Genomic DNA, 17,409 nt, shown 5'->3' with positions numbered 1-17,409 from the left:
CCCGGACCGTTCCGGGACGTGAGCCGGATCAAAAGGACTTAGGAGAGCGGGATGGTTGGCCTCTCCAGTGATTTCCTCGCACCTCCGATACTCCACGAAATGTTCCGAATGTTGGGCGCCAGACGCGTACCTTCGCGTCCACGAAATCGCGAAAACCTAAACGAGACGCAAGACGAAGTGTGGAGGTGCGTGGAATCGGCTAGCTTGACCTAATCACGGGCGGGGTTAATGAAGGGCGGCGCGATACTCGGCGGGGTGACACGTTAATTGCATACTCAGTCAGATAACAAAGAATATAACATTTATTGAGTACTGGTTGTCGAGAAAATAACAACGTTTATCCATCCGGCTTCGATCAAACACAAGATAAATTCGACAAATAAATCAAGAATAGCCGGTGGCGGGGTGTCGAGATTCATTTAACAAAAATAATATTAATGCGGACGCGAGACACCCACGGAGTATTAATTGGGTCTCTAATAAACACGCTGAAGGTTTTATTCTCAAACAATTAATAATTTGAGTCGGAAATTATAACACGCAAGAATACTACACTTAGCATCGCTCACGAGAGTGAGGTTCAACGCAAAATGTCGCGAGAGAAGGGCACGTCACGCTTGGATTGCGTGAAAACCACATCCGGAACCGTACGAAAACTCTGTTGCAATAATATCTTAACTTAACGCGAGATATTCGGCTCGGGCGCAACGGGGAGGCGCCGAGTCATTTAACCAAGCAAGTCGCGATATCGCTAATAATGTTGGGCGCCAGGTGTGGAGAAGGCCACACCACCGTTGACTCGAAGTGCGTATCTAATATCCACGGAACGCCAGGAAGAACTACGCAATTAACATCTAAACGCACGAAGCGTGTGAACGCCGGTAATTTCTTAGCGCGAGTATAGGACGCCACGCAAGTAATACCGGACGCAAAGTTTCTCAACGCGAGAGCACAATTATCAACCCGTAATAGCGAGATCCGAACACAAATCGATACGCTAGCACCGACGCTCGAACACCAGAATTTCCCGACGCGAAGAAACGGAACGCAATTGACGAACTACCGGCCCATATGCGGCCGTACACCCAGGTCGCGAGGACACGCAATATACTCGCGATATCGAACGCCTTAACGCCTATCGCGATCTCCAGGGATTCGCCACAACGCTTGTACCACGGTTCCGCGGCCACGATACCATCCCGAGGCCCTTCGCTCTCGTTATCGATCGCGAAATTACACTCAATCTTAACGTACGTTATCCCGAGCGAGAGCGTGTACCGTAGGGTGGTGTCGTGGCTTTACATATCGCGATTTACGGGCTACCTCACCGGGAATACGCCTCCTCCTGGGCTCCTCGCCGTCGCCCTTCACCACGATCCTCGATCCTCCAGACAAGTATCGAAATACCCGACTCGGGGTGGCTATCGCGTATCTTACGAAACGTATCTCGCCGACGGACGACCAGAGAGTGAAAACGCTGGACCCGCTCGATTGCGGAATCGATACGGTACCCCTTCCTGAGGGGCGCGCGAGCCAATCGGGCGCGAGCTTGCAAGCCCGCGGTGTCCCGGCGCAGTGCTGTCGATACGAGATCCTTCGGGGGCGTGCAGCGATCCCTCGGCGGCGTGCGACTCCTCAATTCGGTCCTTAGCAGCGGACGAAATTCGGTTCTCGCCGATGTGCCTCCGGTTTGACCCTGGGGCGGTGATCAGTCACCCCGTAGGTCGATGTTTTGTAGAGATCATTTGCTGGAGCCGGGTGTTCACCCAAGCGCTTGGGGCACCGCCATCGGCGGCCTCGTCCGTCGCTGCCGCACGTGCCGCCCGCCTGCCGCGTTGCTCTCGCCAGCCCGCGATCTCTGCTGCTTCCGCGTTTGCCACCCTTCCCGGGTCATCGATTGTCCTTAATTTCCTTTGCCAAGTACTCCCTCGAAGGTTTGCCGTAGTGTGGGTGAGGTGCCGCGCGTATTACATTGCATAAAAAAAAGAAAGTCATCAGAATGTGGAAACGCAATTAATTACGACCCCTGGAGATCTCGCCGTTGCCTCCTTGGTCCGTCCCTGGGCGCGAAATTCCGCGTCTGGTGACGACGGCGGGGCGCCGCGACGAGGCGGCGAGCCGCAACGTCACAGTATATATAATGCAACATTAAAATGATTTATTTAATCATATGATTGACATGCAAGCTTATCGGTGTCCGCATTCAATAACCGCTTGTAAAAAATTCTTACGGGCCCGCGGTTGAATAGCGCGCCATAAGCGGCGTTGCTGTGATCGTAGATCAAGTGGAGGGGATGTAGGATACCCGACCGGAACGTCCGGAACATGTGTTAACGCGCCGCACGACTTGCACGTTCACGTTGGATGGTCCGCGCTGCACGATCGGCACGGTGTGAATATTGAAGTGTTTTTGATGGTTACAATTTATATAATGGACATTGACAATACTAAGCGGGTAAGTACTATTTTTCTTATAGTTGATTGTTTTTATTTTTATGTAAAATAATAATAGTAGGGTAGATAATTTAGACGTACGGTTATTAAGCTTTTGTAAGTACATAACCTATAGCTAACAAACGTTTTCCCTGCGATATCTTGTTGACAACATATTATATGATTTATATATAATTGTTTTTTGGGAATAGATCGTGCGTGAAAGGATATGTTTATTGAAGTTCATTTTAATTTATTTCTTAATATCATCGTCTTTCTCACGAGTCGCAGTGTCGCGATGTCGAGTCCCTGTCTCTCTGTGCCCGGGGTCTCGCAATCGTTTCCTCCTCTCCGGACTTCGTGCCCTTCGAAAAGTCGCTCGTCATATTTCGCTCGGTTTGATGTTATTAGTTATCATTTGTGTCATGCCTGTAACGTTCCCGCTTATTGTTGCCTGTATTTATGTTTCTCCCATCTAACGTCTTTCGCTATTTTTCAATCTCGTTATTACTTTCAATTCGACTGTTTCGCCGGCCAGGTATATGGCGATAATCGCCACAGTTTAATTAAAGATTATCACTGTTTTATGACTCCTGCACACAGAACGCGACAAACGTTTTACTGCATCCTGTATGCAGCAGCCTGGTAGCTGCATTTCAATATTCACTGGCAATACTGAAAATCTATAATTTGCACATAATATGTACTATAGATTTGCAGTACTGGCACTAAAGATTAGAACACGCACAGCATGTGTATGCAATATATTCTTTTTTTCATTTTGTGGCAATCTAAATATCTATGTATACGTTATACTTTTTGTGTGAAAAAGTATTTTTGCTTTGAATAGCAAAGTGAATATACATATATATATATATAATCAGTTGTGTTATATTGTTCTTATAAACAAAGAAAATAGTTTTCGGTTTTATTTTTTATCATGTATATCGATTCTCGTTTTTTTGTAGCGCTATAAACGTAGTTGGAAGGAGAAGGCTGAGAGAAAAGTTATAAAAAAATTGAAAGTTGAAAAGCAACAAAATTATGTTTCGAAAAGAGTCCATATATTACTAGAACCAAAATGCAATAGTTCGAGCAACAGCAATTTGTCAGTTTCAATAAAATCTGATGAAGAGGAAAACTTGCAACTTAATGAATTAATAGATTTTAATCAGCATTCTCAAAGTGAGCTTGAGATTCAAGAAGATATAGCTTTTGAAAGACTTCCAAATGTCATGAGTTCTGTTGAAAATATAGATGAAAGTGAAAATAGAGTTGAAAATGAAAGTATAGATGAGAGTGAAAATACAGATGAAAATATAAATGAAAGTGAAAATAGAGATGAAAATGAAAGTATAGATGAGAGTGAAAATACAGACGAAAATGAAAATATAAATGAAAGTAAAAATACAGATGAAAGTGAAAATGAGAATGTTAATATAGTTTTTGAAAATGATCAGCAGAAGGAAAATTATGTTTTATTAGCTTTACGTAAATGGGCTTTATCAGGTGGTGTTATTTCCATGTCTAAAATAGATGAATTACTTGCGAAGCTTCGACCTGTATTTAATAATCTGCCTAAAAGTTATAAAACTTTACTGAAAACTGATGATGTACATATTACTCACTTTGAAAATGGAGGACAATTTTGGTATCGAGGAATAAAAAATTATTTGGATGGACTTACTTTAGAAAATTACTTGCAAGTGAAAGAAAAAATTGAAATAGATATTAATACTGACGGACTTCCCCTTTTTCGGAGTTCAAAGAAAAAGTTTTGGCCAATATTTTAGACATCTTGTAGGAACTAAAAATGTACCCTTCGTTATTGCTATTTATTTTGGAAATTCTGATCCGAATAATGTACAAGAGTTTTTACAAGATTTTGTAAATGAAGCTGATAATCTAATTACTAATGGTTATATACGAAATAAAAGAACTTATGACTTTTTAATTAGACATTATGTTCTTGATGCTCTAGCTAAAGAATTAATAAAATGTTGTATAGGTCACAATGGATATGCTTCTTGTGAGAAATGTACGGTATGGGGCGAACGATTTGATCATAGACAAACGTATGTTGATCTACATGCTCCTTTAAGAACTGACGAAAGTTTTGAAAATCAAATGCAGCCTCGTCATCACAAAGGAATATCACCTCTTCTTCAACTCAATACCAAAATGATCTCTCAGTTTCGATTAGAGCCCATGCATTTGGTATATGAAGGCGTATTTAAGAGAGTATTGGAAGCGTGGAAGAATTGGATAAGTCCATGGAAACTACACTGGACTGTTGTAAATAGAATATCTGATAGGCTGGTTCTACTAGCTCCTTCTTGTCCTCAGGATTTCGCTCGAAGGCCAAGATCTTTAAATGAATTATCATTTTACAAGGCAACGGAATTCCGTCGTTTATTATTATATGATGGCATTGTAGCTTTTGCTTTGCATCCTGATATAAATATTTATAAGCACTTTCTATTATTGCATTGCGGAATTTATATTCTTACGAGTCCAATTCTTTATAAAATTTTGAACGATTGTGCAAATACTCTACTCAGAACTTTTATCGAACATTCTGTCACACTATTTGGACAATTATTTGTAGTCTTTAATGTTCACTCTCTTAGCCATTTGGCAACGGAATGTAATGATCATGGTTGTTTACATACATTCAGTGCCTTTCGTTATGAAAACAAATTGAAAACAATTAAAAGTAACCTCAAATCTGGTTTTCAACCCCTTCAACAAGCAGCAAAACGTGAGATAGAACGAGGCAAAAAAAGTTGTACTAGATTTTGAAGTAAATAAAGTTATTCTTTCAAAAGAACACAGAGATATTAATAAAGATATTTATGGTGAACAGTTCAGAAAAGTTTTAGCAAATAATGTTATTTTTGAAGTGAATGGTAGAGATTCATGTTTCAAAACAAGTAGAGATGAAATTGTAGTCCTGAGAAATATAATTCGCAGACAGGATAATGTAATTTTTGTTGGCAATATTTTTACAAATATTACAGATTTTTATACATATCCTTTACATTCGTCCGAACTTGATATTGTCAAGGTATCTGATTTAAATGAAGAAAGATTGGTATTTTCTTTAAATAATATTATTGCCAAATGTGTGTGTTGGCTTATTCCTATAGGAGATAAATATGTTTGCATACCTTTACTTCATACTATGTCGTTTTACAAATAGAATGCCAAAATTTTGTTTTATTCAGTATTATAAACATGAAATTGTGACATATATCCCGTTTATATTATTGTGTATCTATTGTAAGTTTTTTTTATGTGTTATATGTATATATTTCAGAAAAATTTTAAATCACTACACATTATTATTTTCCAGTTTGTCGTTGTGAAATTTGTAAACGAAGATGTTGATTGCGATGAGGAAGATGATTCTTTATTTGAAGTTGGTCTTACTAAATGGCTAAAGGAATTAGATAATGAGAAGAATGCAAAAATTTCTTGGCCTCCTAAATCTGAACAGAGTACTGCAATTAAAAAACAAACAGATGCACTTCCTTCATGGCCGATATATAATGTTATTGTTTTAAAATCTTATGGTATATTGTTCCTTATTATGTGTTTAATTTTGTCTGTAAAGTTATTAATTGTTCTTTGCATTTCTTATAGATTTACTTTTGGCTGCACGGAATGCACGGAATGGATATATTATATCTTCAAATTATGAAACAGAATGTGTGAATTTGGTCGTGGCAAACGTAAAAAAATTTTAACAAAAGTGACACAAAATAAGAAAAATACTTCAACTTCTGAAGAGTCAGATTTTGATGATGGTGTTACACAGAAAAAATGTAAACAAAGTGCTTCTTCTTCACCAGTTATTTCCTTTCAATCAAACAAAAATAAAGCTAAGAAAAATACCAAAGGTAGTAAAACAAAAAACAAATTATTACAAAAAAATTATAATAAATTAGAAGAAAAGAATGACGCAATGTTGACGTTTCGTCAAAATCACGAAGCTAGAAAGGATTTCCTACTTACAAAAATAAGTCAAGCAAAGAAGGTAACTTCAGCTATGGATAACAAATCGAAAATCATAGAGACAGCAAGACAAATACACAAATGTATGATAGAAGACGATGTAAGTGTTTCTATACGTCGCATATGCAACATGATATGTATATATAAGTCATAAAAAATTTTATTTATATAAGTTTAATAATATAAAGTTTAAATTTTTTGAAATGTTTGCAGACAAAAATAGTATCTGATGCTACAGATGAGGAAAATCTTGATCCTAATGTTATGCGAAAAGATTTTTTAATGGAAGAAAAGAATGACGCAATGTTGACGTCTCGTCAAAGTCACAAAGCTAGAAAGGATTTTCTACTTACAAAAATAAGTCAAGCAAAGAAGGTAACATCAGCTATGGATAACAAATCGAAAATCATAGAGACAGCAAGACAAAAACACAAATGTATGATAGAAGACGATGTAAGTATTTCTATACGTCGCATATGCAACATGATATGTATATATAAATCATAATTTTATTTATATAAGTTTAATAATACAATATAAAGTTTAAATCTTTTGAAATGTTTGCAGACAAAAATAGTATCTGATGCTACAGATGAAGAAAATCTTGATCCTAATGTTATGCGAAAAGATTTTTCAACGGAAGTTCAGGAGAAGAAAAAAGTGTTATCTGCAGATAATAACGTATCTCAAAAGACAAGTGCAAGATCAATAAATATAAAGACACCTGGTACATCAAAGGATAATTCTACTTATGGATCGGATACGTCTGGTGAAAAATCATCATCTTCAATATGTAAAGCATATTCTCCATCAGAATTACGTCAAATGAGTCCAGTTACTTCTCATATAACAGCACTTACTTCTTCTCCTTATTCTACACCCCGTTCATCTCGTCAATCAGGTAAAATATTTTTTAATTTTTTTTTTAAATTATTGGGTATTAAGTTCTAATTATCTCACAGGTAGTGTATTAGGTGTGTCTGGAGCGACCTATGATAAGAAAGCTTTTAAAGAAAAGATATCAAGAGACCGTGACTCATCTTTTACGCGATATGTGTCCAACCAAGAAATTAGTAGCAAATTAGATATGCTTATTACGAACGTATGCAGATTAAATCGCTTTCTTCTTCCACATGAAAACAGAATAGTAAGGCCAGCACATTTTCCAGCACTTCCATTGACAACAGAGGAAGAATTAAAAAATTTGAAAAATATTTATTAAAAGATGATAATGCAGGAGCAACTGTAAGTATATTATTCTTTTTGTTATGTGTTTATTTTTTAACATTCATTTTTTTGCTTAAATACTGATATTTTTTCAGATATGTTACGTAAGTCAAATACCTAAAAAAAAAGAAAGTGGTAGTATTATACCTCGAAAAAACCTAAGTAACAAGTGGTAGATCTTTATATCTCGAAAAATCTCGAAAAAATCTAAGCAGTTAGTATCTTTATTTCCGAAAAATTATAACCCAAGTGATACACGTCACAAAATTATGTTACCTTATCAAAAAGAAGAGTCGCGCTTCAAGTGATCTATTACCATTACAAAAAAGAAATGATATCTCTTTAAATTAGAGCGCCAATTACAGAGAGAACATGTATATTGCCTCAAAAAATAATTGTTGCACTACTTTGAAAAATCTTTACATTGTGTCAATTAGAAAAGAATGTATGATAACAATTTTATAAGATTAAAAAATTTTATTTAAATTTTTAACAAGGGAATACAAGATATTTAAATACAAAGTTTACATGTGTATTTTTTAATGGTCACAAAGAATTACAGAGGTAACAGTACAAAATACAAATATTTTATTAAAATACATAAATTTTTCTTGTAAAAAAACTTGGCGCTGTTAGACCTCGAAATTTTAAATAAATAAATAAACTTATTCTATATTTAATTATAAGCCGCATTATATTTGCCGTCCGCGTCGTCACGCACACCCATATCATTCACTCCCACATCCACGCTGATAATCATTTAATATTACTCCCATCGCATTCTTCTCTGAATTATTTTTATTTATTGTTGTTCTTATTTATTTAAAATTTCGAGGTCTAACAGCGCCAAGTTTTTTTACAAGAAAAATTTATGTATTTTAATAAAATATTTGTATTTTGTACTGTTACCTCTGTAATTCTTTGTGATTAAATCTTTTATTCTATTGAAAAATACATATATAAACTTTATATTTAAATACAAATTGTATTCCCTCGTTGGATTAAATATTTTAATAAAATATTTGTATTTTGTACTGTTACCTCTGTAATTCTTTGTGACCATTAAAAAATACACATGTAAACTTTGTATTTAAATATCTTGTATTCCCTTGTTAAAAATTTAAATAAAATTTTTTAATCTTATAAAATTGTTATCATACATTCTTTTCTAATTGACACAATGTAAAGATTTTTCAAAGTAGTGCAACAATTATTTTTTGAGGCAATATACATGTTCTCTCTGTAATTGGCGCTCTAATTTAAAAAGATATCATTTCTTTTTTGTAATGGTAATAGATCACTTGAAGCGCGACTCTTCTTTTTGATAAGGTAACATAATTTTGTGACGTGTATCACTTGGGTTATAATTTTTCGGAAATAAAGATACTAACTGCTTAGATTTTTTCGAGATTTTTCGAGATATAAAGACCTACCACTTGTTACTTAGGTTTTTTCGAGGTATAATACTACCACTTTCTTTTTTTTTAGGTAACAACTTATACACTACTATACGTGTACTTGGCGCTTTTTTTTACCTTTTTTTAAAAAAGGTAATTTTGTGCGGATATCACGCCTTTTTGTAGTATATTACGCATTTTATAAACAGTATGTACAGGATAAAGCTATTTGGAGGTATAATACTACCACTTTGTTTTTTTTTCGAGGTAACAACATAACAGGGTAACAACATAATACATATACACTACTATGCGTGTACTTGGCGCTCTTTTTTACCTTTTTTTTTAAAAAGGTAATTTTGCACGGATATCACGCCTTTTTGTAGTGTTACGCATTTTAATCTTATAAACAATATATCTTATAATCTTATAAACAGTATATAATACAAGATATGAAGCTAAAAGTGTTACGGACTATTATTTCTAAAGAAAACAACAATTTAATATTTTGCTTAGTTTTTTTTAAATAATAATTTGTAACCTTTTTAGTTGTACACCTTGTATATATTTTTTAATTTCAACATAAAACATAATCGCAATAAAGCATGATTAATGTTAATAAGTCGTTAACTGTAAAATTCTTTATTTATTTTTATTTGCGTGTCTTACTGAATGTTGTTCGCAACTGTATATGTACCGATATCTTTAGGTATCGATATTTTTGATAATTATTTTTACATCAGACATAATTTTAATTCATTCAATTTTTATTATGTCTAGACATAATTTTCGTCTAATTTTTATTATGTCTAGACATAATTTTAATTTAGCGATTTTTATTATGTCATGACAATTTTAATTCTGCCGCTAGGGAAATTTTAAGTCGATTCTTATGAATCAAGCTTGAATTTAATGTCTAGGTGTCCCAGGTTGCCGATGACAAGGTCCACATAGTGCGCTTCGTAGTTTTCGGTGTCTACATGTATTAATACCTCGAGTTCGATATCTACGTGTCCTACATTGGGTGCGTTTAGCCGATACTCCGCTAGCCTAACAATCGTGAGCAGTCGCTCGTTTTCGCTCGTTACCCTTCTTTTGACCTAATGGATTAAAAGGAGAGGAAACGAGCGAAAACGAGCGACTGCTCACGATTGCTAGGCTAGCGGAGTATCGGCTGAACGCACCCATTTAGATTTAAAGTTATTAATACACCTAGACACCAAAAACTATGAAGCGCAGTATGTGGACCTCGTCATCGGCAACCCGGAACACGTAGACATCAAATTCGAGGTATTATTACACCTAGACACCGAAAACTACAGAGCGCGCTATCTGGACCTCGTCATCAGCAACCTGGGACACCTAGACATAAATTTCAAAATATTAATACACGTAGACACCGAAAACTACGGAGCGCACTATGTGGACCTCGTCATCGGCAACCTGGGACACCTAAACATCGAATTCAAGGTATTAATACACGTAGACACCGAAAACCACAGAGCTCACTATCTAGACATTGTCATCGGCAACCTGGAACACTTAGACATCGCATTCAACGTATTATTACACCTGGACACCAAAAACTACAAAGCGCACTATGTGGACCTTGTCATCGGCAACCTGGGACACCTAGACATCGAATTCAACGTACGATTACACCTGGACACCGAAAACTATGAGGCGCACTATCTGGATCTCGTCATCGGCAACCTGGGACACGTGAACATCGAATTCGAGGTATTATTACACCTAGACACCGAAAACTACGGAGCGCGATATTTGGACCTCGTCATCAGCAACCTGGGACACCTAGACATAAATTAAGGTACTAATGCACGTAAACACCGAAAACTACGGAGCTCACTATCTAGACATCGTCATCGGCAACCTGGAACACTTAGACATCGCATTCAACGTATTATTACACCTGGACACCGAAAACTACGAAGCGCACTATGTGGACCTCGTCATCGGCAACCTGAGACACGTAGACATTGAATTCAACGTATTCTTACACCTGGACACCGAAAACTATGAAGCGCACTATGTGGACCTCATCATCGGCAACCTGGGACACCTAGACATCGAATTCAACGTACGATTACACCTGGACACCGAAAACTACCGAGCGCGCTATCTGGACCTCGTCATCAGCAACCTGGGACACCTAAACATCGAATTCAAGGTATTAATACACGTAGACACCGAAAACTACAGAGCTCACTATCTAGACATCGTCATCGGTAACCTGGAGCACTTAGACATCGCATTCAACGTATTATTACACTTGGACACCGAAAACTACGAAGCGCACTATGTGGACCTCGTCATCGGCAACCTGAGACACGTAGACATTGAATTCAACGTATTCTTACACCTGGACACCGAAAACTATGAAGCGCATTATGTGGACTTCGTCATCGGCAACCTGAGACACGTAGACATCGCATTCAACGTATTATTACACCTGGACACCGAAAACTACGAAGCGCACTATGTGGACCTCGTCATCGGCAACCTGGGACACCTAGACATCGAATTCAACGTTCGATTACACCTGGACACCGAAAACTACCGAGCGCGCTATCTGGACCTCGTCATCAGCAACCTGGGACACCTAAACATCGAATTCAAGGTATTAATACACGTAGACACCGAAAACTACGGAGCTCACTATCTAGACATCGTCATCGGCAACCTGGAACACTTAGACATCGCATTCAACGTATTATTACACCTGGACACCGAAAACTACGAAGCGCACTATGTGGACCTCGTCATCGGCAACCTGAGACACGTAGACATTGAATTCAACGTATTCTTACACCTGGACACCGAAAACTATGAAGCGCACTATGTGGACTTCGTCATCGGTAACCTGGAACACTTAGACATCGCATTCAACGTATTATTACACCTGGACACCGAAAACTACGAAGCGCACTATGTGGACCTCGTCATCGGCAACCTGGGACACCTAGACATCGAATTCAACGTACGATTATACCTGGACACCGAAAACTATGAAGCGCACTATCTGGGTCCCGTCATCGGCAACCTGGGACACGTGGACATCGAATTCAAGGTATTAATACACGTAGACACCGAAAACTACGGAGCGCACTATGTGGACCTCGTCATCGGCAACCTGGGATACCTAGACATCGAATTCAAGCTTAATTCATAAGAATCGACTTAAAAATTCCCTAGCGGCATTTTCTGCCAAGCGTAGAGAATCTTCTTTTCCGTTAACTCAATATATATTATTTATATATATACCTAATTTTTTTACCTAAATAGAAATCTTCCTTCTGACCGATAAGTCTATCGACCTAATTTCGAAATACGCGCGCGATATCGAAACTGGCGATACCTGCGCCGCCAGCGTCGAAAAAGTGAAAGTGACGTTTCTGATTATGACGTCATCATATCAGACGTCGGCGTTAGAAGTAGAAGAAGTATCTTAATAAAAAATTTTCACATTTGGACTTTGCGTCGCAATATCTCCGCTCGTAGGGCACGTAGCGGAATATTATGAGAGAAACCCCCCCCCCCTAATTGGACCCCAAGCTATCGATCAAGCCTACTTAGGACTTGATCCGTTCACTTGTTGTCGAGATCTCAACATCTCGGGTACTCGCATCCCGTCGCGTCGCGTAAAAGAGTCACGGTCGGTCTCGCTCCGCGTGTACTTGGCGCGAGACACTACCGTGTCTCTTGATTGGTCCTAAAGACAATGTTAAGGAAGCTGTATATAAAGTGCTGAAAAAACTTATTTCGAACACATTGGCAGCACAGTTTACTTTGAAAGCTGGTAAAAATGTATCCAAAAAATGTTTTGAAAAGCTGGCGCTGTATGAAGTTGTTCAAGGTAAGTAAACTTATATTTATTTATTTCCAACTTTCCAAAATTAAGAATTATTCCAAAAAAAGAAGAAAATAATATAAATAAATAAATAATATAAATTAATCAGTAAAAATAAATAATATATAAAATAATATGTATACAATATAATGTATAAAATTAATATATAAATATACTAAACTGTTTAATTTAACGAATAATCGTAAAAGATTCTTTTGTTTAGTACTTTAATACAAGAGAGTAATTATCAAATAATGATTATTGTTCTTATTAACATCCATCTTTCAGCCTTTTGACAAAATTTTTCATTAATTTATTTATATTATAGTAGACTTATATATATATATATATATATATATATATATATATATACTAGCTGGTTACCCGGGCTTCGCCCCGGAGGACACGCCCTGAAAGACATATTTAATGAGACACGCAAATAGATGATAGCGTATATTTACATTTAACGCCAATAGATTTCCGCATCACCCTTGAGGTACTATTATAAATGCGTTTTTTTTTTAGTGGTTTCCCCAGTAGGCCTATTCCACTGTAAAGAAATCCGTGCTTTCTTCCCGTATTTAATTACTTTAAATACATGTCTCTCACAGACATGGTATCTCTTACAGACATGGTGTCTCTTACAGATATGGTGTTTCTTACAGACATGGTGTCTTTTACTCTCTCACCTTTTTTAAAATTAGGTCATTTTTTCCATAAAAATTAGCAAAATTATATAAACCTCTTTCACACATGTTTTTCTCCTTATTTGTTTTCTCAAACAGGCATGATGTCTTTCACATACATGTTTTTCTCTCTCATGCGAACATTATATTTTTTATCATAATTTTTTTTTAAAAATGCTCCAAAAATATCTACAACCTTTTTTTTCTATTTTAGAACTTCTTTGTATACCACATTAGTGGTTCTCCCCTCAGGCGCTAGTATCACAAGACTGTTTGGTGAGCTCACTCTCGAACATGCCACATAGAACTGCCCATGTGAGAAACAGTCTTCACTTAAATCAATTCCTGCTACTTTTAACGACTGTCCCTGGGACTTGTTGATAGTCATCGCAAAACAAACTTTGATAGGAAACTGCAACCTCTTAAACTCAAAAAGATACTCTGACGATATTAGTGGTATGCGTGGTATAAATACCGTCTCTCCCCGTGCACATCCGGTGAATATTGTGGCCTCGATAACATTTCTATGTAGAGCCTTCACTTGAAGCCTTGTGCCATTGCAAAGTTTTGGCGGATTCAAATTTCTCAACAACATCACTGGTGCCCCCACTTTAAGAAAAAGCTTATGGGCTGGTAAGCCAGGAGGGTTCATTGTGTTAAGAAACTCTACTGGGTAGTTGACCGCGTCATCCGTATCTACCACCGAGTCCACAGATCTGTAATTCATTTCTCCTTCCTCGAATGATTTAAGAAGAATGTTATTAATGACACCAGCTTTATCATTCCTAGGGGTCAGAATGGCACGCTCGCACAGCCAATCCATAGATTTTTCTTTGATATCCGCAATATCAGGGTATATCTTATTAATAAGACTCTCTAGGCTTTTTACTACTAAACCTAGATTTGCAGGAATAATCACTTTTCCTTCCATCTCAGGATACTCTCCATCTCCAATTTTTAATAGTAGTTTTGAAAATTGCCCTGCAAAAACATCACCTTTCAAGTGTACCCTCATGTTTTTCCTGATAGAGATTTTCCTGATAAGGGACCACAAATGTGATTTCTTTACACACGCCTTAACTTCGTCTGCTCGAGTTCCCCTTGGCACTACTGGCAAAGTCTGTCTGAAATCTCCAGCAAGCAGCACGGTCACTCCCCCCATTACTCCATCGTTACCCCTAATATCTTTGAGGGTTGTGCTCAATGCCTCAAAACCCCCCTTATGTGCCATGGTACTTTCATCCCAAACAATGAGCTTACAATCCCGTAGTACTTTAGCCATGTTACTTTGTTTTGAAATATTGCACAGAGGTATTTCTGTTTGAATTAAATTCAGAGGAAGCTTAAAAGCAGCGTGAGCGGTCCTCCCTCCCTCCAACAAAGTAGCAGCGATACCTGACGATGCAACAGCCAAGGCAATTCCACGTTCTCTCCTTACCCTCGCCAGAAGTAAGTTGATGAGGAAGGTTTTCCCAGTACCACCTGGAGCATCTAAGAAAAATACCTGACCATCTCCTGACTCTACGCTACTAAGAACCTGCCGATAGACAGCGAGTTGCTCATCTGTTAATAAACCCTCGTTATTCAATACCACTTCTTCCAAGGCATTTACATCGTAGTTTGTCTCCCTCAAATAGTCTCTGTTCCCCAATACCTCTCCAAACCTTTTTGGCTGAGGCAGGCCATACTGTTCCAACTCCTGTCCTCCCAAAGACATCACTGCGTCCTCAATCATTACCAGGCATCTGTTGTACACCTCATCTATCATGTTCTGCGCACTACCTTTCAACTCTCTCTCTACTTGTCGCATAATATCCTCTGAGAAGCTGTCTTTGTACTTTTCCCAAAGACTCAGAGGTTCACAAAGTTGGCAAAATGCCAACATCACTGTGAAAAGCTCCCTCAGCTTTAAAGGTGAATCACATAATGCAGCTTCCTCCAAGGTATTGTCCCATTGCTTGTCATCTTCCAATAAACCTAATGCCTTGCATGTAGACTGGAATGTGGAACAGAGGACACCATTCACAGTCCTCAGATCTAAAAAAGACGTTGGACCTCGAATCTCATGTAGCAACAAACGCAGATAATAACACTCAGTGTTGTTTGGATGGATGGTATACACTCTTCCCAGTACGTGGTCCTTCTTTATTCCTGACCAACCATCCACATCTTTCCCCCTCTTTCTTCTCTCGAACTTATTATTTTTCCACACATAGTATGAAGGAACCTCATAGTACAGGAGAGTTTTTGCAAATTCGTCAGTTTTGCAAAGTTCAAAAAAAGCCAATAGTGTTGTCTGAGGTGGGTTATTCATCCTCTCAATTAAGTTTGTAGAGTTGAAGTACACACGCTGACCATTTTCAAGGTGAACATTGAGATGGAAGACAGAGGGGTACCTCTCATGTATTGGGAACGCCAAGATTCTCCAAACCGCCTCTGAGCTACTGATGTACCGCCCACTCTCGTACATCTTCACCTCATCCTTCTCACTCTCCAGGGCAAAAACCGCCTGGTCACTTCCCTTGTTCACGTACTTGCAAATGTATTTAATAGACTTTACAGAATTGCATAATTCCACATTAATATGAGCATTAAAAATACGTAACAATACAGGGTTGTACGGCACCACCCAACGATTGTCCAGTTTTATTCCATTGATTTCTACGGTGTATCCACCATTAGCTGAAGACCTCCTCCGATACTGTGGGTATCCATCGCCTCCTGTCTGAGTGTCATTTTGAAATATTCGCGGATACCTCTTACTGCAGCTACCATCTTTCATGCAAGGCGAATTGTGGTTTAAGCCCCCGCATGGACCATGAATCATGTTGGCTTTAACGATATTGTGTAGAAGAGAGTCTTTTAAAGGATTAGGTATTTCCGCACAGATGACTTTGTCGATCATATCAGAGAAGATGCGCTGCTCTAGCCACAGCAATATGTGTATGTGAGGCAGACCTCGCTTTTGCCACTCCACAGAGTACATATAGCAACACACTTTTCCAAACAGACTACCTTTATTCAATAGAGCCATCATTTTCTTCACCTTAAGATGAAATACCCTTGCTATAATGTCGTGTCGATCGTGAGTTTTTTGCCCAGGCAATAATGCATCTGTTATATCCTTCCACTTTGGATTACAGGTAAAAGTGATAAACAAATCAGGACGGCCGTGGTAGCGAACGTATGTCATTGCGTCTTGTGTCCGCTCATGCATGTAGCGAGGTCCTCCAGTGAAAGATGACGGAAGCACCACCATTTTACCCAGCTGAGAAACGTCAGCATCCTGCCTTCCCACGGCATCCCTCAGGTGAATGTAGCTTTCTGCCCTAAGCTGCGCCTGGTTGTTCCTAATATAGTTCAACCTTTCTGTCTCTATTTTGGCGTACATGTCAACCAGAAACTGACTAAAAAGAGAACGGAAGTACACTAAGTGGTTAACTTCCCCTTCTCTAATCATAATTCGATATGAGTAAAAGCTCGCTGCGGAAACTAAATTCTTATGTTGCAACTTGGTCTGATGGTCTCGCTGAGGAATGGCAATCGTGTATCCATCCTCGCCACGGCAAAACATGAGCGGGTACTGCAAGGCGTCGTACGACCGGTGGACCTCGCTGATGCGCCGCAGTTTGTTATCGTGGCTCTGCAGCACGATGTCTCGCTTGTTGAATTCCTGACCCACAATCACCAGAGCTACCTCATTTGCTATTGGTGCGTTAAAGCAACCTCTATGAGCGTCATCTGGTTTTCTGTCTGCATGGATAACAACTTCAAACTTTTT

The 17,409-nt window shown here is 38.2% G+C and overlaps 1 protein-coding gene across 1 annotated transcript; it reads left to right on the top strand.

Moving 5' to 3' along the window:
- The first annotated feature begins 3,668 nt into the window (after window positions 1-3,668).
- LOC143894773 (uncharacterized) lies at window positions 3,669-7,672 on the top strand. The gene is made up of 6 exons (XM_077401401.1): window positions 3,669-4,046; window positions 5,789-5,933; window positions 6,384-6,550; window positions 6,664-6,903; window positions 7,018-7,351; window positions 7,413-7,672. The coding sequence occupies exons 1-6, from the start codon at window positions 3,669-3,671 to the stop codon at window positions 7,670-7,672; spliced, it is 1,524 nt and encodes a 507-aa protein (XP_077257527.1).
- Window positions 7,673-17,409: the final 9,737 nt, after the last annotated feature.

This window comes from Temnothorax americanus, unplaced genomic scaffold (genome assembly GCF_048541705.1).
Source record: "Temnothorax americanus isolate GAGA-0224 unplaced genomic scaffold, ASM4854170v1 Scaffold141, whole genome shotgun sequence".
Taxonomy (NCBI): Eukaryota; Metazoa; Arthropoda; class Insecta; order Hymenoptera; family Formicidae; genus Temnothorax; species Temnothorax americanus.
The sequence above is the reverse complement of the archived record's forward strand: the minus strand, read 5'-3'. Positions and strand labels throughout refer to the sequence as shown.

Coding starts and splice junctions, on each gene's coding strand:
- LOC143894773 (XM_077401401.1), top strand. CDS start 3,669: ATGAGTTCTGTTGAAAATATAGATGAAAGTGAAAATAGAGTTGAAAAT. Junction 4,047..5,788: donor CTTTACTGAAAACTGATGAT/GTACATATTACT, acceptor ATTATTTTCCAG/TTTGTCGTTGTGAAATTTGT. Junction 6,904..7,017: donor AATGTATGATAGAAGACGAT/GTAAGTATTTCT, acceptor AAATGTTTGCAG/ACAAAAATAGTATCTGATGC.